Source organism: Berghia stephanieae, chromosome 4 (assembly GCF_034508935.2).
Source record: "Berghia stephanieae isolate SIO BIC M18660-M18661 chromosome 4, UCSD_Bste_1.3, whole genome shotgun sequence".
In the NCBI taxonomy this organism is placed as follows: domain Eukaryota; kingdom Metazoa; phylum Mollusca; class Gastropoda; order Nudibranchia; family Aeolidiidae; genus Berghia; species Berghia stephanieae.
The window spans coordinates 1,805,972-1,830,336 of NC_088363.1; the positions used below are offsets into that span (position 1 = coordinate 1,805,972).

At 39.7% G+C, this 24,365-nt stretch overlaps 1 protein-coding gene across 1 annotated transcript in view; it reads right to left on the reverse strand.

The window, feature by feature from the left end:
* The window catches only part of LOC144971662 (E3 ubiquitin-protein ligase HERC2-like), a 177,195-nt gene that overhangs the window by 27,958 nt on the left and 124,872 nt on the right, over positions 1 to 24,365 (reverse strand). Inside the window, 13 exon segments of the mRNA XM_078912736.1 lie at positions 974 to 1,199; positions 9,959 to 10,103; positions 10,564 to 10,817; positions 11,604 to 11,781; positions 12,980 to 13,214; positions 14,423 to 14,504; positions 16,822 to 17,139; positions 18,293 to 18,490; positions 19,699 to 19,807; positions 19,964 to 20,028; positions 20,315 to 20,556; positions 22,520 to 22,656; positions 23,819 to 23,927. Of these exon segments, the coding sequence (XP_078768862.1) occupies positions 974 to 1,199; positions 9,959 to 10,103; positions 10,564 to 10,817; positions 11,604 to 11,781; positions 12,980 to 13,214; positions 14,423 to 14,504; positions 16,822 to 17,139; positions 18,293 to 18,490; positions 19,699 to 19,807; positions 19,964 to 20,028; positions 20,315 to 20,556; positions 22,520 to 22,656; positions 23,819 to 23,927 (2,298 nt within the window).

Here is a 24,365-nt window from a genome sequence, read left to right on the forward strand (position 1 = left end):
TTGCCTAGGTTTCCTTCCTCTTTTTCATTTTAATTAAAACTTATTTTTTAAAATTTTGTTGTTTTTGCTACTTCTTATCTTTTTATTTAATTTTAAATAAAAGAAATCTGAATCTAGTTCTTGTGCTGTGAAGAGATAGCCTTGTGCTCATAGCTACAAGTGTATAATAAAGACTAATGATACAAAAATTCTTGAGGTCTTTTCTTTCTACAAGTCTATTTAATTTTTAGTTTCCATAAAATTCCAGTTTTCAATGAAACAAAGACCAAAGGTGTTAATATGTTGGTTGAAAAACATATAATGAAGACCAAGTGAACAGGAAACTAAGAAACGTTAATCACTGAATGAGTATTGATGCTAGAGCGTATTTACATTCGAGTGCTGGCATTCAAGGACTAGAACTCTCACACACATTAGTGTGTATTGGTGTTGAGTCTGATTACATAGATAATTATAGTCTGCATATATCAACAGAAGGGTTAGAAATCGGCTAGTTGCTGGTTTGAATACGTAAGAGAGTAAACAAACGTATTCATCTTTTTATTGATTTTGTTATTGGCTGAAGAAAGGTTTGGGCCCTGATACATTCTGTGTTTGGTATTTTGCAGAGCTGCCAACTTGCCATTTCAAAAATTCCTAGTTTTCAAGGGAAATAAGAAAAAGTCACTTTAAATAGCTTTAGAAATAAATAATTTGCCCTTAGCATGTTCCATAAAATGCTCCAAAGGCCTGAATATAGGCTCTAAGGAACTAAATTTTCCTTTTCAACAAGATTTATTGTGTTAAAGAAGCGAATGTTGCTCTTTAGCAGGAGCCAAAAATTCGTATTTCTACGAAATTTTCATAGTACTAGGTAGGTCTGATTTTGTTCTTTTCCGAAGCTGTTATATTAATTTTGTTGTTTACTTTTTTAAAGTCCAAGGCTTCTAGCAGCTTAGTATCACTTTGACAAGTAAACAAAAGGTAACCTCACCAAGGAATGATGCTCCAAGGGGATCTTTGGAGGTGGAGAAGAGCACGGGTTCGTGTGAGGTGGGGATGGAGTAGCCAGTGGTAGCCCAGGCCACGCTGTGGGAGGAACCACACGCCACTCTTGTAATCTTGTATCCCTCCATGCCCAGCACTAACGCTGCCTTCCTGTTGACCATGGTGGTCCCACTGCCTTGTTGTCCGTGGTCATTGTCCCCCCAGGCCCACACCTACGTAGGAAGAAACGGGAATCACTACATGAATGTAAAATGCCGGATTTTATACCAAGCAATATCCACTAAATGTGCTCATAGAGCTTTAATTCAGAAAAGTAAGTGGAGCAGGCACTTATGTTGATAATAACAAGAAATGAAGTGAGAAGGAACGTGCCAGAAGACAATAGAGAATAAATATTGCGTGGCAGCAATGGGGGCTCGAACCCACAACCTTACTGGTACGACAACTCCACTTGGCCGGGGAGAGCGTGATTCTAACGTATGAGCTATCCACCACTCCAATTTATATTCTCTATTGTCTTCTGGCACTTTCCTACTCACTTCATTTCTTCTCGTAGAGCTTTACATGGGAGGTAACAAGAATACTTTACATGTAGCCTGTAATGCCATATCATAATTTGTTTTCAATAGAGACAACACTGTTAACAATAATAATAATAATAATAATAATAATAATAATAATAATAATAATAATAATAATAATAATAATAATAATAATAATAATAATAATAATAATAATAATATTATTAATAATAATAATAATAATAATAATAATAATAATAATAATAATAATAATAATAATAATAATAATAATAATAATAATATAATAATAATAATAATAATACTTGATTCATCTAAAGGAATTTTTTTAAACAGCTAGCCACTCATTCTACACCTGATTACGGTGAGAAAATGTGTGTGAAGGGCCAAGGATTCAAGTTTGGCCAGTCCATAGCAAGACCTGACCTTATACCAACAGGTCATGTGCCCAGCACACAAAGCTATAATCAAACATTCCATCCATTAAAACGAGAACCAGACAATATGTGAGTTTATCAAAAAGTTTACCTAATCAAACTAATGTCACTGATTTATAAAATTCCTATAAACAACTCTATACGTTCCTTTTTCTTAACAATTTCCACACAAAAAGCTTTTTTATGCTCACTTAAATTCAACACTGTTCATCAATATTTTCAATCAAAATTTGGAAATCGAACAATATATATATCAATTTCATTTTCAAAATTATATTTTTCAAGAATTTTTTTAAAAAGCATCAATCTTTAAAAAAAAAAACCCAGAAAGAATGTCCTAATTTTTATATTATACACCTTATTTCCATGCAACAGACACAGTCTTGTTTCTATTCTATAGATTGTCTTTTACACAAAAGTGTCTTTTTCTCATTGAAATGCACATCAATAATAAAATGCCTTTAAAAATCAATATTCTTATACCATAATTGATTGTAATAATCAATAACTGACTGTAAGAAGTAATTATAAGTTGTAATACAATTCATCAAGATCAGATCATGGCTCAATAAGACACTGGTCACTCACCTGGGCTGTGTCTGTAACAGCCAGACAGTTTAAGGCGTAATACAATTCATCAAGACAGGTCATGGCTCAATAAGACACTGGTCACTCACCTGGGCTGTGTCTGTAACAGCCAGACAGTTTAAGGCGTAATACAATTCATCAAGACAGGTCATGGCTCAACATGACACTAGTCACTCACCTGGGCTGTGTCTGTAAAAGCCAGACAGTTTAAGGCGTAATACAATTCATCAAGACAGGTCATGGCTCAATAAGACACTGGTCACTCACCTGGGCTGTGTCTGTAACAGCCAGACAGTGTAAGGCTCCAACTGAGACATAGCCCAATATAATACTGATCACTCACCTGGCCTGTGTCTGTAACAGCCAGACAGTGTAAGGCTCCAACTGAGACATAGCCCAATATAATACTGATCACTCACCTGGCCTGTGTCTGTAACAGCCAGACAGTGTAAGGCTCCAACTGAGACATAGCCCAATATATATACTGATCACTCACCTGGCCCGTGTCTGTAACAGCCAGACAGTGTAAGGCTCCAACTGAGACATAGCCCAATATAATACTGATCACTCACCTGGCCCGTGTCTGTAACAGCCAGACAATGTAAGGCTCCAACTGAGACATAGCCCAATATAATACTGATCACTCACCTGGCCTGTGTCTGTAACAGCCAGACAGTGTAAGGCTCCAACTGAGACATAGCCCAATATAATACTGATCACTCACCTGGCCTGTGTCTGTAACAGCCAGACAGTGTAAGGCTCCAACTGAGACATAGCCCAATATAATACTGATCACTCACCTGGCCTGTGTCTGTAACAGCCAGACAGTGTAAGGCTCCAACTGAGACATAGCCCAATATAATACTGACCACTCACCTGGCCCGTGTCTGTAACAGCCAGACAGTGTAAGGCTCCAACTGAGACATAGCCCAATATAATACTGATCACTCACCTGGCCTGTGTCTGTAACAGCCAGACAGTGTAAGGCTCCAACTGAGACATAGCCCAATATAATACTGATCACTCACCTGGCCCGTGTCTGTAACAGCCAGACAGTGTAAGGCTCCAACTGAGACATAGCCCAATATAATACTGATCACTCACCTGGCCCGTGTCTGTAACAGCCAGACAGTGTAAGGCTCCAACTGAGACATAGCCCAATATAATACTGATCACTCACCTGGCCTGTGTCTGTAACAGCCAGACAGTGTAAGGCTCCAACTGAGACATAGCCCAATATAATACTGATCACTCATCTGGCCTGTGTCTGTAACAGCCAGACAGTGTAAGGCTCCAACTGAGACATAGCCCAATATAATACTGATCACTCACCTGGCCTGTGTCTGTAACAGCCAGACAGTGTAAGGCTCCAACTGAGACATAGCCGAATATAATACTGATCACTCACCTGGCCTGTGTCTGTAACAGCCAGACAGTGTAAGGCTCCAACTGAGACATAGCCCAATATAATACTGATCACTCACCTGGCCCGTGTCTGTAACAGCCAGACAGTGTAAGGCTCCAACTGAGACATAGCCCAATATAATACTGATCACTCACCTGGCCCGTGTCTGTAACAGCCAGACAGTGTAAGGCTCCAACTGAGACATATCCCAATATAATACTGATCACTCACCTGGCCTGTGTCTGTAACAGCCAGACAGTGTAAGGCTCCAGCTGAGACATAGCCCAATATAATACTGATCACTCACCTGGCCCGTGTCTGTAACAGCCAGACAGTGTAAGGCTCCAACTGAGACATAGCCCAATATAATACTGATCACTCACCTGGCCTGTGTCTGTAACAGCCAGACAGTGTAAGGCTCCAACTGAGACATAGCCCAATATAATACTGATCACTCACCTGGCCTGTGTCTGTAACAGCCAGACAGTGTAAGGCTCCAACTGAGACATAGCCCAATATAATACTGATCACTCACCTGGCCTGTGTCTGTAACAGCCAGACAGTGTAAGGCTCCAACTGAGACATAGCCCAATATAATACTGATCACTCACCTGGCCTGTGTCTGTAACAGCCAGACAGTGTAAGGCTCCAACTGAGACATAGCCCAATATAATACTGATCACTCACCTGGCCCGTGTCTGTAACAGCCAGACAGTGTAAGGCTCCAACTGAGACATAGCCCAATATAATACTGATCACTCACCTGGCCTGTGTCTGTAACAGCCAGACAGTGTAAGGCTCCAACTGAGACATAGCCCAATATAATACTGATCACTCACCTGGCCTGTGTCTGTAACAGCCAGACAGTGTAAGGCTCCAACTGAGACATAGCCCAATATAATACTGATCACTCACCTGGCCTGTGTCTGTAACAGCCAGACAGTGTAAGGCTCCAACTGAGACATAGCCCAATATAATACTGATCACTCACCTGGCCTGTGTCTGTAACAGCCAGACAGTGTAAGGCTCCAACTGAGACATAGCCCAATATAATACTGATCACTCACCTGGCCTGTGTCTGTAACAGCCAGACAGTATAAGGCTCCAACTGAGACATAGCCCAATATAATACTGATCACTCACCTGGCCTGTGTCTGTAACAGCCAGACAGTGTAAGGCTCCAACTGAGACATAGCCCAATATAATACTGATCACTCACCTGGCCTGTGTCTGTAACAGCCAGACAGTGTAAGGCTCCAACTGAGACATAGCCCAATATAATACTGATCACTCACCTGGCCTGTGTCTGTAACAGCCAGACAGTGTAAGGCTCCAACTGAGACATAGCCCAATATAATACTGATCACTCACCTGGCCTGTGTCTGTAACAGCCAGACAGTGTAAGGCTCCAACTGAGACATAGCCCAATATAATACTGATCACTCACCTGGCCTGTGTCTGTAACAGCCAGACAGTGTAAGGCTCCAACTGAGACATAGCCCAATATAATACTGATCACTCACCTGGCCGTGTCTGTAACAGCCAGACAGTGTAAGGCTCCAACTGAGACATAGCCCAATATAATACTGATCACTCACCTGGCCTGTGTCTGTAACAGCCAGACAGTGTAAGGCTCCAACTGAGACATAGCCCAATATAATACTGATCACTCACCTGGCCCGTGTCTGTAACAGCCAGACAGTGTAAGGCTCCAACTGAGACATAGCCCAATATAATACTGATCACTCATCTGGCCTGTGTCTGTAACAGCCAGACAGTGTAAGGCTCCAACTGAGACATAGCCCAATATAATACTGATCACTCACCTGGCCTGTGTCTGTAACAGCCAGACAGTGTAAGGCTCCAACTGAGACATAGCCCAATATAATACTGATCACTCACCTGGCCCGTGTCTGTAACAGCCAGACAGTGTAAGGCTCCAACTGAGACATAGCCCAATATAATACTGATCACTCATCTGGCCCGTGTCTGTAACAGCCAGACAGTGTAAGGCTCCAACTGAGACATAGCCCAATATAATACTGATCACTCACCTGGCCTGTGTCTGTAACAGCCAGACAGTGTAAGGCTCCAACTGAGACATAGCCCAATATAATACTGATCACTCACCTGGCCTGTGTCTGTAACAGCCAGACAGTGTAAGGCTCCAACTGAGACATAGCCCAATATAATACTGATCACTCACCTGGCCGTGTCTGTAACAGCCAGACAGTGTAAGGCTCCAACTGAGACATAGCCCAATATAATACTGATCACTCACCTGGCCCGTGTCTGTAACAGCCAGACAGTGTAAGGCTCCAACTGAGACATATCCCAATATAATACTGATCACTCACCTGGCCTGTGTCTGTAACAGCCAGACAGTGTAAGGCTCCAGCTGAGACATAGCCCAATATAATACTGATCACTCACCTGGCCCGTGTCTGTAACAGCCAGACAGTGTAAGGCTCCAACTGAGACATAGCCCAATATAATACTGATCACTCACCTGGCCTGTGTCTGTAACATGCAGACAGTGTAAGGCTCCAACTGAGACATAGCCCAATATAATACTGATCACTCACCTGGCCTGTGTCTGTAACAGCCAGACAGTGTAAGGCTCCAACTGAGACATAGCCCAATATAATACTGATCACTCACCTGGCTGTGTCTGTAACAGCCAGACAGTGTAAGGCTCCAACTGAGACATAGCCCAATATAATACTGATCACTCACCTGGCCTGTGTCTGTAACAGCCAGACAGTGTAAGGCTCCAACTGAGACATAGCCCAATATAATACTGATCACTCACCTGGCCTGTGTCTGTAACAGCCAGACAGTATAAGGCTCCAACTGAGACATAGCCCAATATAATACTGATCACTCACCTGGCCTGTGTCTGTAACAGCCAGACAGTGTAAGGCTCCAACTGAGACATAGCCCAATATAATACTGATCACTCACCTGGCCTGTGTCTGTAACAGCCAGACAGTGTAAGGCTCCAACTGAGACATAGCCCAATATAATACTGATCACTCACCTGGCCTGTGTCTGTAACAGCCAGACAGTGTAAGGCTCCAACATGAGACATAGCCCAATATAATACTGATCACTCACCTGGCCTGTGTCTGTAACAGCCAGACAGTGTAAGGCTCCAACTGAGACATAGCCCAATATAATACTGATCACTCACCTGGCCTGTGTCTGTAACAGCCAGACAGTGTAAGGCTCCAACTGAGACATAGCCCAATATAATACTGATCACTCACCTGGCCCGTGTCTGTAACAGCCAGACAGTGTAAGGCTCCAACTGAGACATAGCCCAATATAATACTGATCACTCACCTGGCCGTGTCTGTAACAGCCAGACAGTGTAAGGCTCCAACTGAGACATAGCCCAATATAATACTGATCACTCACCTGGCCTGTGTCTGTAACAGCCAGACAGTGTAAGGCTCCAACTGAGACATAGCCCAATATAATACTGATCACTCACCTGGCCCGTGTCTGTAACAGCCAGACAGTGTAAGGCTCCAACTGAGACATAGCCCAATATAATACTGATCACTCACCTGGCCTGTGTCTGTAACAGCCAGACAGTGTAAGGCTCCAACTGAGACATAGCCCAATATAATACTGATCACTCACCTGGCCTGTGTCTGTAACAGCCAGACAGTGTAAGGCTCCAACTGAGACATAGCCCAATATAATACTGATCACTCACCTGGCCTGTGTCTGTAACAGCCAGACAGTATAAGGCTCCAACTGAGACATAGCCCAATATAATACTGATCACTCACCTGGCCTGTGTCTGTAACAGCCAGACAGTGTAAGGCTCCAACTGAGACATAGCCCAATATAATACTGATCACTCACCTGGCCTGTGTCTGTAACAGCCAGACAGTGTAAGGCTCCAACTGAGACATAGCCCAATATAATACTGATCACTCACCTGGCCTGTGTCTGTAACAGCCAGACAGTGTAAGGCTCCAACTGAGACATAGCCCAATATAATACTGATCACTCACCTGGCCTGTGTCTGTAACAGCCAGACAGTGTAAGGCTCCAACTGAGACATAGCCCAATATAATACTGATCACTCACCTGGCCTGTGTCTGTAACAGCCAGACAGTGTAAGGCTCCAACTGAGACATAGCCCAATATAATACTGATCACTCACCTGGCCCGTGTCTGTAACAGCCAGACAGTGTAAGGCTCCAACTGAGACATAGCCCAATATAATACTGATCACTCACCTGGCCTGTGTCTGTAACAGCCAGACAGTGTAAGGCTCCAACTGAGACATAGCCCAATATAATACTGATCACTCTCACCTGGCCCGTGTCTGTAACAGCCAGACAGTGTAAGGCTCCAACTGAGACATAGCCCAATATAATACTGATCACTCACCTGGCCTGTGTCTGTAACAGCCAGACAGTGTAAGGCTCCAACTGAGACATAGCCCAATATAATACTGATCACTCACCTGGCCCGTGTCTGTAACAGCCAGACAGTGTAAGGCTCCAACTGAGACATAGTCCAATATAATACTGATCACTCACCTGGCCTGTGTCTGTAACAGCCAGACAGTGTAAGGCTCCAACTGAGACATAGTCCAATATAATACTGATCACTCACCTGGCCTGTGTCTGTAACAGCCAGACAGTGTAAGGCTCCAACTGAGACATAGCCCAATATAATACTGATCACTCACCTGGCCTGTGTCTGTAACAGCCAGACAGTGTAAGGCTCCAACTGAGACATAGCCCAATATAATACTGATCACTCACCTGGCCCGTGTCTGTAACAGCCAGACAGTGTAAGGCTCCAACTGAGACATAGCCCAATATAATACTGATCACTCACCTGGCCCGTGTCTGTAACAGCCAGTGCAAGGCTCCAACTGAGACATAGCCCAATATAATACTGATCACTCACCTGGCCTGTGTCTGTAACAGCCAGACAGTGTAAGGCTCCAACTGAGACATAGCCCAATATAATACTGATCACTCACCTGGCCTGTGTCTGTAACAGCCAGACAGTGTAAGGCTCCAACTGAGACATAGCCCAATATAATACTGATCACTCACCTGGCCTGTGTCTGTAACAGCCAGACAGTGTAAGGCTCCAACTGAGACATAGCCCAATATAATACTGATCACTCACCTGGCCTGTGTCTGTAACAGCCAGACAGTGTAAGGCTCCAACTGAGACATAGCCCAATATAATACTGATCACTCACCTGGCCTGTGTCTGTAACAGCCAGACAGTGTAAGGCTCCAACTGAGACATAGCCCAATATAATACTGATCACTCACCTGGCCTGTGTCTGTAACAGCCAGACAGTGTAAGGCTCCAACTGAGACATAGCCCAATATAATACTGATCACTCACCTGGCCTGTGTCTGTAACAGCCAGACAGTGTAAGGCTCCAACTGAGACATAGCCCAATATAATACTGATCACTCACCTGGCCTGTGTCTGTAACAGCCAGACAGTGTAAGGCTCCAACTGAGACATAGCCCAATATAATACTGATCACTCACCTGGCCTGTGTCTGTAACAGCCAGACAGTGTAAGGCTCCAACTGAGACATAGCCCAATATATTACTGATCACTCACCTGGCCCGTGTCTGTAACAGCCAGACAGTGTAAGGCTCCAACTGAGACATAGCCCAATATAATACTGATCACTCACCTGGCCTGTGTCTGTAACAGCCAGACAGTGTAAGGCTCCAACTGAGACATAGCCCAATATAATACTGATCACTCACCTGGCCTGTGTCTGTAACAGCCAGACAGTGTAAGGCTCCAACTGAGACATAGCCCAATATAATACTGATCACTCACCTGGCCTGTGTCTGTAACAGCCAGACAGTGTAAGGCTCCAACTGAGACATAGCCCAATATAATACTGATCACTCACCTGGCCTGTGTCTGTAACAGCCAGACAGTGTAAGGCTCCAACTGAGACATAGCCCATTATAATACTGATCACTCACCTGGCCTGTGTCTGTAACAGCCAGACAGTGTAAGGCTCCAACTGAGACATGCACTATTTTCTTTCCCTTCAGACTTTCTACCAGTTGAGGTTTTCTCACATGGGCATCTGTACCGTGACCCAGTCGGAAATAGTCTCCCTTGCCCCTGGTTAAATGATAGACAAAAACATTTATATATGTTGTCTACACGTAAGTATTGAAATCTGTAATGCTTTCTTGAAAAGAAGAAAATGTTAAAATCAAAACAGGAGATGTGTGTGTGTGTGAGTGTGTGTGTGTGTGGGGGGGGGGGGGGGGTTGAGAAAGTGTTCACTCGGTTCACCACTAAGCACATGATTAGAAACCAAGAGAATGCTTCTTTTTGTTTACATTCCAATATCCTATCACTTACAGAAAGGATGTGCCAAATATATATTTGTCATCTATCTCATTTTTTAGTAATGTTTTTATGTTTTCATTGTCCTTGTTGTTGGCTGAAGAAGGGTTTTGAGCCCAAAACTTTCCATGTTTGGTATTTTATTCTTTTTTTTTTTAAGCTGTTATATTCATTATTGTTCGTTACTTTTTACAATTAAAAAATCTAGGATTCTCTCACGTCCACTTACCATGTCCAGACCTGTCCGTGCTTGGTGAGGGCCAGAGAAAACTGAGCCCCGCATTCAATCTGTATGACCCCTTGACCTGCCAGCCTGTCCACTTGGTGGGGCACGTTACAGCCTTCACTGCCGCCCCGACCCAGTTTGCCAAAGTCTCCATCACCCCAGGAGTAGACGATTCCCTCGTCTGTCAACGCCAGGGTTTGGGCGTCTCTGCTTCCGCAGGCAACCTGAACAACTCGCTGGCCTGCAAGAGCCATAACCTAAGAAGAGACAAGAGCAAAAGGCACAACATGATCAATACAATAAAACAAATAAATAAATTAAAAACTTTATTCATCCATAAGGAAATTGGTTTTACAAACTTCAATTAAACGTTATAAAAACATTATATATATATATTTTATAAAGCAATATAGTAAATGGAATATAAAAAAAATAATTGAGCATTTATATAGGGCAATATCCACTACACATGCTCAAAGCACTTCACAAGGGGTCCCTGGCCAACAGCAACATTTAACATGTAGGACGGGACATGACGCCTGTTAGGCAATATTACAATTTTTTTGGGACAGATTCAATGCTGTTAACGGCCAGGTACTCATTTTACACCCGAGTACAGTGAGAGAATGTGAGTAAAGAGCCTTCTCCAAGAACTCAACTATGCGCCAAGCAAGGGTCGAACCCAGGACCTTCCGATCCGAAAGCGAGTGTCATACCACTAGACCACATAGCCGCACAAAAAATAAAACCAATAATAAAAGAAATGCACAGACGTATAAATTACATCTAAAATTAAAAATAATGACTAAGATAAAAAGATAAAATAAAAACAAAACAAAACAAAACAAAAATAAATAAATAAATAAATAAATATAAAATAAAATAAAAAGCAAAACATGAAAAAAAATTTAAAATAAAATAAGTCTTTTTTTTCTCACATAAAATACAAATACAATAAAAGTCAAAGTTAGCCACAATATATTTATAAAAAATTAGATTTTTTATTTATACACATGACAGGGTAAGCAAAACTTGTCTGTTACCTGTTTGGGTTTGAGCTGTGTAGAGTTATCTCCATGCCCTAGGCGTCCATAATCCCCAAGGCCCCAGGTGTACAAGTCCCCATTTGATATGATGGCCGCACTGTGAGAACTACCACAGGCGATGTCACGAACACGCTTGGACTTCAGGGTCTCAATCACTCGGGGCGTTTCACAATTTCTACATCAACACACAACATATGGGCATATACTTTACAATTCATGACAAAATCTTCCAACATTTGCTAAATTGTATAGGATTTAAAAAGAATTAAGGTTTTTACAAATTAAATCATGATGGCAGCACTGTGAGAACTACCACAGGCGATGTCACGAACACGCTTGGACTTCAGGGTCTCAATCACTCGGGGCGTTTCACAATTTCTACATCAACACACAACATATGGGCATATACTTTACAATTCATAACAAAATCTTCCAACATTTGCTAAATTGTATAGAATTTTAAAAGAATTAAGGTTTTTACAAATTAAATCATGATGGCAGCACTGTGAGAACTACCACACGCAATGTCACGAACACGCTTGGACTTCAGGGTCTCAATCACTCGGGGCATCTCACAATTTCTACATCAACATACAACATATGAGCATATACTTTACAATTCATAACAAAATCTTCCAACATTTGTAAAATTGTATAGGATTTAAAAAGAACTGTTAATGTTTTTACTAATTAAATCATTTCGATCTGTTCTTTAATGTGTGTATGCGTGTGTGTGTGTGTGTGTGTGTGTGTGTGTGTGTGTGTGTGTGTGTGTGTGTGTGTGTGTGGGCAGGTCTATATAGCTGTTTTGACTACCGGATTAGGTGCATTAATACAAATTCATTCTTCACTCGCCTAGAACGATATTGTGTGGGACAGTCGCTATATAAATAAATTACATTATTATTATCAACTTTACGATTACAATTTATTCCAATAGATAACTGCCTTTACCGATTATCTCCACATCAACTTGGAGAAATTGAGCTTTTATATAGCGCAATATCCACTAAACGTGCTCATAGCGCTTTACAAAGGGTCCCTGACCAACAGCAACACATAACATAAAGAATGAGACATGATGCCTGTTAGGAGATAATGCAATTTTTTTTTTCTCGACAGAAACAACGCTGTTAACGGCCAGGTGCTCATTTTACACCTGAGTAAGGTGAGAGAATGTGAGCAAAGAGTCTTTTCCAAGGACTCAACTCTGCGCCAAGCGAGGCTCGACCCCAGGACCTTCCGATCCGAAAGCGAGTGTCATACCATAAGACTACATAGCTGCAATACTTGTTTAGTATGTTTCTATCACATGCCATAAGTCTGCTGGTAAAAAAAGAATAAGTGTCAAACAGTCCAATTCCAACCCTTACATTCTACTGGACAGTCCCAGCTTGCCGTCATCGCCCTCACCCCAGGCAAAAACCTTCCCATCAACACTCAGGGCCAGGGCGTGACGGCCTCCGGAATGGACAGCCACCTTCTTGATGACATATTGGCTGATTGACGTAATCTGACGGGGGATGCATACGTTGCCGGCCAGGGAACCCAGGCCCAACCGACCGTTCGTTCCTTCACCACAGGCAAACAGCTTGCCGTCTTGACTCACTGTTCAGAGTGGGAGGGGGGGGGGGGAGTTAAATCAAACATATTATCACAATTCATAGTGCATGGATATGGCTAAAAATGTAAATGTCAAGGTGCTAAAAATCTATTTTATAGCCAAAGATATAAAACTTGGATTATGTTGGGGTTTTTTTGTTTGTTTTTAAAAGGGTTTTACAGTACAATCACTATTTTGTACCAAGATGTTAAGTAATTGTGACCAAAAAAGACGAGTTGCCAGCCAGGGAACCATTAGTTCTTTCAACACAAGCAAACAGCTTGCCATCTTGACTCACTGTTTAGAGGAGGGGGAAAAGTCAAATCAAACGTTATCACAATTCAGAGTGAACAGATGTGGCTAAAAATGTAAATGTCAAGATGCTAAAAATAGATTTCATAGCCAAAGATAATGAAAATGTTGCTGTTCGAAGCTCAAAAAAAATAAATAACAATATGAAATTGAATGTAAGCTTCAATTCAATAAACGAAAACAGATAATGTGGACGTTTCGGGTTTCCCCTTTATCAACAGGATGAATGAAACGCCATTATCACATATTATCTCATTTGTCTGTATTGTTTCATTCATCCTGTTTTGTTAAAGGGGAAACCTGAAACGTCCACATTATCTGTTTTTGTTTATTATATTGAAGCTTACATTCAATTTCACATTGTTATTTAGCCAAAGATACAAAACTTGGATTATGTTTGTTTTTTCTGTTTTTAAGGGTTTTACGGTACAATCACTATTTTGTACCAAAATGTGTAAACTAGTGTTAGTGATTGTTAAGTAAAAATGACAAAAAAGACGAATAGTCATTTCAAGGGGACAGCGTGGCTCAGCAAAACGGTCTTTGCTTCAAAAGGTACCAAGTTCAACTGCACTGTATGGCCTTGAGCAATTCAACTAGCTCAATTTGTGACGCTGCACTGCGGCTAACGGCTGGGTTATTCCAGTCTTCCCTTGGAATAGACCGTAGAGACAAATTTGCCCAATGGGATGAAGAAAGGGAATTTTATTTATCTTTTTATTATTTTAAGAAACTGCATCTATTTTCCTAATAAAACATATTCATACAAGTCATATCTTTCTCTATAAATTCAGATTTAGCATCTAAATCACCCACACACATTTCAGTTTAAATCAATCGGTCACAAATATACCATAAAAACCAGCATTTATTATCTCACAGCCTCACCCTCCTTACTTACCACAGAAAAGACTCTTTGATCCTCCAGAAATCTGAACACAGTTGAGTCGAGACAAAGCCTCATTCAGAACTGGCATTTTGATCTGTTGAAACAAAAACAAGAGAGACTGATAACTTGGAGATCGGACATTTTAAAAATGCTTTTTTCTTTTTTACTGCTGGAGCGGTGCGCCTAAAAGACAACATAATCCCAGGGTCAAGGTCACATAAAATTTCAATTTTTAATTGTTGTTTTTTAATTACAAGACCTTAAATATTTTGAAAGAATTTGTTGATTTTTAAAATGTCTAATTTCAAAACATCACAGCGTAAATAACCTGGCGCAGACATGAGCTGAGAAAATTGGTTCATTGCTTTTTCGAGGGACCATCTTTTTGAGGCGTACTTCTCTATTCTATTTCAAGCGTTTGTCATTACTTCTCTATTCTATTTCAAGCGTTTGTCATTACCTCTCTATTCTATTTCAAGCGTTTGTCATTACTTCTCTAGTCTATTTCAAGCGTTTGTCATTACTTCTCTATTCTATTTCAAGCGTTTGTCATTACCTCTCTATTCTATTTCAAGCGTTTGTCATTACTTCTCTATTCTATTTCAAGCGTTTGTCATTACTTCTCTATTCTATTTCAAGCGTTTGTCATTACTTCTCTATATCTATTTCAAGCGTTTGTCATTACTTCTCTATTCTATTTCAAGCGTTTGTCATTACCTCTCTATTCTATTTCAAGCGTTTGTCATTACTTCTCTATTCTATTTCAAGCGTTTGTCATTACCTCTCTATTCTATTTCAAGCGTTTGTCATTACTTCTCTATTCTATTTCAAGCGTTTGTCATTACCTCTCTATTCTATTTCAAGCGTTTGTCATTACTTCTCTATTCTATTTCAAGCGTTTGTCATTACCTCTCTATTCTATTTCAAGCGTTTGTCATTACCTCTCTATTCTATTTCAAGCGTTTGTCATTACCTCTCTATTCTATTTCAAGCGTTTGTCATTACCTCTCTATTCTATTTCAAGCGTTTGTCATTACCTCTCTATTCTATTCAAGCGTTTGTCATTACCTCTCTATTCTATTTCAAGCGTTTGTCATTACCTCTCTATTCTATTTCAAGCGTTTGTCATTACCTCTCTATTCTATTTCAAGCGTTTGTCATTACCTCTCTATTCTATTTCAAGCGTTTGTCATTACCTCTCTATTCTATTTCAAGCGTTTGTCATTACCTCTCTATTCTATTTCAAGCGTTTGTCATTACCTCTCTATTCTATTTCAAGCGTTTGTCTTTTTTTAAATTTTCATTACATAATGGTAAAATGTAGAAATTTGTCTACTCCCTTACACTCCACCAATAACTTAATTTCCATTAAAAAAATAACAAGTGGACAATTTCCTTAGTGTGCCTCACAAACAGTGCTGCCAATCCTTACCCATAAAAATGTGTGCAATGAAGAGCAAAAATGAATAAGATTTTGAATAAAATGCGTACAATCCTGACAAGGTCAAATTCTTATGATGGGCAACAAGACATACTAGCAATATTATAATTAATACTTAAATTATTGAATAGCCTTCATAGACGATATAAATAGTATTGACTTCCAGAATCAACATGAAAATCAGACATGACCTAGCCAGATATTTGATTGAACTCCCAACACAAACTTTCCGGTCATATAACAAATCAAAGTGTTTAAATCAACTAAAAGGCATGACTTCAGTTAGGTAATCTTCAGTAATGGAAAGAAAGATAAAGTGAGTAGATGTGACTCATATATAATGGGAACAACACAAAACAAACAACGTTTCGGCCCTTGGCCTTTGTCAGGAGACAAACAACAAAACGCAAATATGTAAAGTTACAAAATATCACATTTTGTCAAATATGGAAATAAAGTAAATTTATGGAGAGGGTGTTCAGTAAAAAGCATACAATGAATGAAAATGCTTAATAATATGCATTTAAAAATCTTAAAAATTTACGAAAAGTTGGCAGTACTGCTCACAAATGTTATTTGAATGACAAAATCAGTCGGATGGTGAAAAAGTTTGAACTGAAATATTGCCAAGTTTAGTTAGAAGGTCAATTTTTATAAAAAAATGAGTTCTAGTCATAAACGATTAAATCAACCCATTTTGTACATCTTCAGGAAATTGAAAGCTTAATTTCACTTGTAAATATTTTACAGCTAGTCAAGTTGAAAAAGTATGACATTTGAGAAAAGTTGCTGGATACCTTTCCCATACATCTGACCAAAATTTCATGAAAAATCACCCAATTTACTTAAAATAAAGATTTAAATGCTTTGGGGAGCATATTCTTTCAGAAAATGAAGAAAAATTCAAATCCAAAATTTTCACCTTCCGACTGATTATGTCATGCACTGACACAAATATGTTTCTATTCACCTTGGATCCCTTGGGTCCACCAAGCTGGTCTTTATCATTCAGACCCCACACAAATACATACGTCTGGATATCTTTAGAGGAGGACGATTTTCCCTTCTTGCTCACATTGCGACTACCAGCATTCGGCCCTGCAACGTTTCGATTTTGCTCCTCCTCAGCCATCTCCATGCCCTCTTTATCTTGAGCCAGGATGGAAAATGTCGAGGCTAAATCGTCTTCGTCTGTTTTGTGCCTGGCTGAGATGGAGAGTCCATGGATCTTACAGTCGATGCCACTGCTGCGACACTGCTTGATGCTTATCTCAATCATGTTGTAAAACTGATGGGAGAGAATGAGATTTTATGAACTGTAACATGTTTTGTTTTATATCACTGTAAAGCGCTTAGAGCCTGTGACAACGGGTTAAAGCGCTATATAAATGCCATTTATTATTATTATTATTATTATTATTATTATTATTATTATTATTATTATTATTATTATTATTATTAATGATACTCTTACAATTACAGATTTCAAAGAACACTGAGACCCGACATATGAAAGCTCGGTATATCAATGTAAAAAGAAGAAAAAAGTAAGCCATCAGAGCCATTAGGCCCGTGGAGCTGGAGTTTATCCCTGTTTCTATAGCATGAAACGGACAATAACAATGGCTTGCTACCCTTTGGATAGGACGCTAGTCTATCGCAAAGTACTTTCCACCAGATCTTATAGACCCAGCTACCCACTCACTGCTGAGTGAACGTGGGGGTTGGAGAAAAAAAAAATCTCGACCGCACCCGGGATCGATGTTGGTCCCTTTTATTGTGAAGCCAGTGCTCTGCCAACTGAGCTATCGGGACCCCCGATGTAAAATAATAATGATCATATTTAATATTCAATTGAATTTGAAGTAATTCAAAGAAATTCAATGATAACACTCAACTCTTATTTCCAAATTATATTTTGTTTAATATTCTGTCTCTACTTTGACAAATATAAGTGCCAAATTGAAAAACAAAAAATTGGGTGCTGTTGGTAAAATTAAATTTAAATTCAGAAATTTTAAAATCTTGATTTCAAGATCCTTAAACGTATGGACAAGTCATGTCAAGAATTTATCTGCCATCTGTCTCAAATTTAAGTGGTGTATTTATGTTTTTATTGTTTTTGGCATTGGCTGAAGAAGGATTTTGAGCCTGAAACATTCCGTTTTGGCATTTTGGTCTTTTTTTTTTTAAAAGCTGTTATATACATTTCTATTCATTACTTTTTATAGTCTAATACAGGGTCATGACGGAAAACTAATGACCCAGCTGGTGGCCTAAATACAATAACAATTGCAGAGTGGCATCAACTTTCTTCATTTTTATGACGATAAATTAATTTATCTAAACTTGAAATTTTTTATAGTAGGCCTTGACAAGAAAACTGTTGAAATCGCATATTATTTTTATATCCACTCTTCCCACCCACACCGTCCCCATACCTCAGTCATATCGGACAGGAGAGTGACTTCCTGTTCATCCACGGGGACATGGACTGTCCTCAACTCCTTCAGGGAAGTGACGGAATCTCCTCCACTCATCACAATGATGGCAGGGATGTAACTGGCGTCTGCTGGGTCCACACGCATGGTCAGTCTGGATATCACCATCTCCGGCTGCATCTCCAAACGGATCCAATGCTAAAAATAGATCAATCAAATATTTTTAATGAAAGTTATATTTTGAACAATGTCCACAATATGTACTCAAACATCTCCAAAGCATCTCCAAACAGATCCAATGCTAAAAATAGATCAATCAAATATTTTAAAAGCAAGTTATATTTAGTGTCGACTGTATATACTCAAAACAGCTTTGTTAGGGAACTATAACAGCATTGACCTTGGCTAAAATTTCCAAGAGTCTGAAAATTGTTCTCGTCAAGAGCACATATGAAAATATTTCGTGCAAAGCTTCTTTGCATCAAATGCTACCACTCTTTTATCACACAAAAGGATACATCTCCATCTAGCTTCTCCTTAACCCTCTCCTCAACAACCATAGGAAAATCGTCACATTTGTTAGATGCAACCAACAATTTTCTCAGTCTGATTTTTCGTGGACATTACAAAATTTAAACAAATGTTTTGGTGAAACTTTAAATACTAAAAAACGTGTTGTAGAGCTCATTTTACTGAACAACATTTTGTATAGAATGCACTAGTTACTTTTTTTGTTTGAGTAAGAAAAGTCAATTTTTGTGTTGGGTGGGTGTGATTTTTGGGGGAAATTCTAAAAATGAGGAGAGAGTCAACTGTTGCCTTTAAACAACTAATGCTAGCATCTTTTTTTTAAAAATCAACTCATGAACGCCGAATAAGGTCAGCTGGAAAATACTCAAAAGCCAGTGTATCAGCTTTAGCCAGGAAAATGGCATCCCTGAAGGGTGAGAAAATCTGAAAGTAGTCTTTCAGAAGGATGAGGCCCATGGTGCTGAAGTTAATCCCAGTATCTAAAAGCTAATAGAAATTGCTTGCTACGCTTTGGATAGGACCTTGTCTATCACAAAGTACTTTCCATCCAATCTAACAGACCCAGCTACCCAATCACAGATGATTGGGTGGACAGGAGGGTCAGGAAAAAAATCTCCTCTTCACCGAGGTCAAATCTCAGTCTCATTGCATATTAAGTTATTAGACCCCCCACCACCCAATGTTACTTTTTTTTTCCGACAGAGACAACGCTGTTAACGGCCAGGTACTCATTTGACACCTGAGTATGGTGAGAAAATGTGAGTAAAGAGCCTTTTCCAAGGCCAACTCAACTATGTGCCGTGCGAGGCTTGAACCCACGACCTTCCGATCCGAAAGAGAGTGTCATACCATAAGACCACAACAGCCAAACTTACTTTTCCCTGTGTTCCATGACTCTGCCAAAAGTGTCCCTGTCCGTCGTACAAGTTATGGGACTGTTCTTCTCTGGATGACACCATGACGTTCCTCACACAGGCCCATGGTCTATCGCAAAGTACTTTCCATCCGATGCAACAGACCCAGTTACCCAATCACAGATGGATGGACAGAAGGGTCAGGAAAAAAATCTTTGCATGTGAAGCGAGTGCTATACCAATCAGGACCCTCCCCCCTCCCCCTCCCCACAAAAGCCAGACTTACTTTTCCCTGTGTTCCATGACTCTGCCAAAAGTGTCCCTGTCCGTCGTACAAGTTATGGGACTGTTCTCCCTGGATGAGAGAATGTGAGTAAAGAGCCTTTTCCAAGGACCAACTCAACTATGTGCCGAGCAAGGCTTGAACCCACGACCTTCCGATCCGAAAGAGAGTGTCATACCATAAGACCACAACAGCCAGACTTACTTTTCCCTGTGTTCCATGACTCTGCCAAAAGTGTCCCTGTCCGTTGTACAAGTTATGGGACTGTTCTCCCTGGATGAGAGAATGTGAGTAAAGAGCCTTTTCCAAGGACCAACTCAACTATGAGCCGTGCGAGGCTTGAACCCACGACCTTCCGATCCGAAAGAGAGTGTCATACCATAAGACCACAACAGCCAGACTTACTTTTCCCTGTGTTCCATGACTCTGCCAAAAGTGTCCCTGTCCGTCGTACAAGTTATGGGACTGTTCTTCCCTGGATGACACCATGACGTTTCTCACACAGGCGTGCCACTTGTTGACTGTGGAACTCTTTGACGTGCTGGATTCCACTCGACTGGGTTTCCCTGGCTTGCCAGCAAAGACCGGATCACTTCCTGAAATCCGTTACAACATTGGATGAGTTTTTAAAGGTTTTTACACACTAGTGACACATTCAGGTCATATCAGCACCAGTAAAATGGATGGAAATGGGATCGTCAAAAAATTATAGAACTACAATTTAAGCACCAAAGAAAAAGTATGACAAAAAATGAAAGGTTCAAATAGGGAACAGATGTAGATTCCAAAAGCACACTATCGGTCTAGTTTGAAATCACCAATAATACTCATCCAGATATTCAGTACAAGATCCCACTAAGAGGAATACACTCAAATGATTACAAGATATGTTCAAAACCTAGTCAGAAAAAAATCTCGACTGCACTTGCATGTGAAGCAAGTACTCTACCAACTGAGCTATCGGGAGCCCCCTGAAAAGTAAAAACTTCTACATATTTGATCCAGAAAAGTGAGCGGAGCAGGCACTTATATTGATAATAAAAAGAAATGAAGTGAGTAGAAAAGTGAGCGGAGCAGGCACTTATATTGATAATAAAAAGAAATGAAGTGAGTAGAAAAGTGAGCGGAGCAGGCACTTATATTGATAATAAAAAGAAATGAAGTGAGTAGAAAAGTGAGCGGAGCAGGCACTTATATTGATAATAAAAAGAAATGAAGTGAGTAGAAAAGTGAGCGGAGCAGGCACTTATATTGATAATAAAAAGAAATGAAGTGAGTAGAAAAGTGAGCGGAGCAGGCACTTATATTGATAATAAAAAGAAATGAAGTGAATAGAAAAGTGAGCGGAGCAGGCACTTATATTGATAATAAAAAGAAATGAAGTGAGTAGAAAAGTGAGCGGAGCAGGCACTTATATTGATAATAAAAAGAAATGAAGTGAGTAGAAAAGTGAGCGGAGCAGGCACTTATATTGATAATAAAAAGAAATGAAGTGAGTAGAAAAGTGAGCGGAACAGGCACTTATATTGATAATAAAAAGAAATGAAGTGAGTAGAAAAGTGAGCGGAGCAGGCACTTATATTGATAATAAAAAGAAATGAAGAGAGTAGAAAAGTGAGCGGAGCAGGCACTTATATTGATAATAAAAAGAAATGAAGTGAGTAGAAAAGTGAGCGGAGCAGGCACTTATATTGATAATAAAAAGAAATGAAGTGAGTAGAAAAGTGAGCGGAGCAGGCACTTATATTGATAATAAAAAGAAATGAAGTGAGTAGAAAAGTGAGCGGAGCAGGCACTTATATTGATAATAAAAAGAAATGAAGTGAATAGAAAAGTGAGCGGAGCAGGCACTTATATTGATATAAAAGAATAAGTGAGTAGAAAAGTGAGCGGAGCAGGCACTTATATTGATAATAAAAAGAAATGAAGTGAGTAGAAAAGTGAGCGGAGCAGGCACTTATATTGATAATAAAAAGAAATGAAGTGAATAGAAAAGTGAGCGGAGCAGGCACTTATATTGATAATAAAAAGAAATGAAGTGAATAGAAAAGTGAGCGGAGCAGGCACTTATATTGATAATAAAAAGAAATGAAGTGAGTAGAAAAGTGAGCGGAGCAGGCACTTATATTGATAATAAAAAGAAATGAAGTGAGTAGAAAAGTGAGCGGAGCAGGCACTTATATTGATAATAAAAAGAAATGAAGTGAGTAGAAAAGTGCCAGATGACAATCGAGAATAAAATACTTCATGGCGATGGGGGTTAGAACCCGCGACCTTACTGGTACGACAACTCTGCCTGGCCTGGAGAGGGTAGCTCTACAGTCGAAGCAATCCACCACTCCTGGAGTTGTCATACCAGTAAGGTTGCGGGTTCGAGCCCCCATCGCTGCAAAGTTTTTTACTCTATATTGTCTTCTGGCACTTTCTACTCACTTCATTTCTTATTACATAATTGATCCCAACATTCTTCAAACTCTGATTTAGCCTGAATTTTGAGGATGTTCTTCAAAATAGTCATCACTTGACCTGCAATCAAATTTGAGTTTGTGTTAAGCGTACCTGGTTCCTGTATGCGGTTGAAGGGATGTTTGTGAGCTTTACAAATCTTGAAGCAGTTCTCACAAAGGTCAAAGTTCTCGCATGCCTGACAGTTGAATCTTGGACCAGTCAAGGGATTCATGAAACAGTTGAAGCATCTAAAAGCAAATGTCAAGGACAAAATTAAACACTTAACCATAAATCATTTTTTTTTTTAAATACCAAAATAAAAACCAATAGTGTAACCAGTCAATTTGGCAACTCAAACCATTTAACTTTTTGTAAATTGACCAAACTGGAAATCAATTTTAAAAGGAAAAGTTGATGCGATATAAAAAAGGTAATAAAAATATCTTTAAAACCAAAAATATCTGACAGTAACTTTCACTCCCATATAAAAACAATGATGCATGTCTCAGGATTTTGCCTAATTTGAACACATCTTCTAATGCAGATGAAAGAAAAAAAGAAAGAAAATGAGCTTTTATATAGCGCAATATCCACTAAATATGCTCAAAGCATTTTACAAGGGGTCCCTGATCAACAGCAACATTTAACATGTAGGACGGGACATGACGCATGTTAGGCGATATTAAAATTTTTCGGACAAAGGCAACGCTGTTAATGGCCAGGTACTCATTTTACACCTGAGTACGGTGCGAGAATGTGAGTAAAGAGCCTTTTCCAAGGACTCAACTATGCGCCAAGAGAGGCTCGAACCCAGGACCTTCCGATCCGAAAGCGAGTGTCATACCACAAGACCACATAGCCGCACAGATAGCCGCATATGAGTCAGCTCATATCCTGATTCACAAAGCAACATTTGAGGATTTTCAAAAATAGTCTAAGGGCCAAGTAATTTGTCTCAAGCTTATGGGATGAATACAAAACCTGCATTGTATTTTATATCTGGTTTCCCTTAAAATACCTTAAATACAAATGTTGCTGCTTGAATAACAATAGATAGTATGAGCTTGGCTAAGAAACTCACAACCTTGCCATCCAGAAGTATAACGGACCAACACACAAAACTATGTGTAAGCTTGAACGTTTATAATTTGGTTAACAGTTTAGCGAGAATTACTCAAAAAACGCGGATGGCAAAAAGCAATAACAAAGACCTGAGTGATGTCAACTTCATAATATCTATACGTATGGAAGCTTCTATTTAATTAATAAAGACAGATGATGCGGACATTTCTGGTTTCCCCTTTGTCAACAAAACGTGATGAATGAAACACTACAGACAAATGGGAGATGAGAGCACGGTGAGACCGTTATATTTATATTTGTATATCACTTTCTACACATCAAACTTACGAGATTTCAGGGTGAGTACTGGGCACCAACTCCATCTCGGAAATGACTCCAGTCCAGTGAGATTGTTCTGGAAAGTCTACAGTCACGTCACGGCCATTGGGAATTGTGGCTGGTGAAGAGGAAATGATGTGAGAAAGAAACTTGAGCTTTCATATAGCACGAAATCCACTAGATACGCTTTTAGACTTTGGTGTGAGACGTTATATAAGTAAAACCAATTTCCTTATGAATGAATAAAGTTCATTTATTTATTTATATATTTATTTATTATTTATTCATTTATTTATTTATTTATTATTTATTCATTTATTTATTTATTTATTTATTTTATTTATTATTTATTCATTTATTTATTTATTTATTTATTTTATTTATTATTAATTCATTTACATATTTAATTATCATTATTATTTTTCAACATGCAAAGGAATAATTAACATAATTGCCCAGGGAATAATTGACATTGAACAGGGTAAATCCTTAGAAAGCCTCTATATAAATGTTCATCTTTATTTTTCATTTATTTTCATTTGATGAAACCTTGATT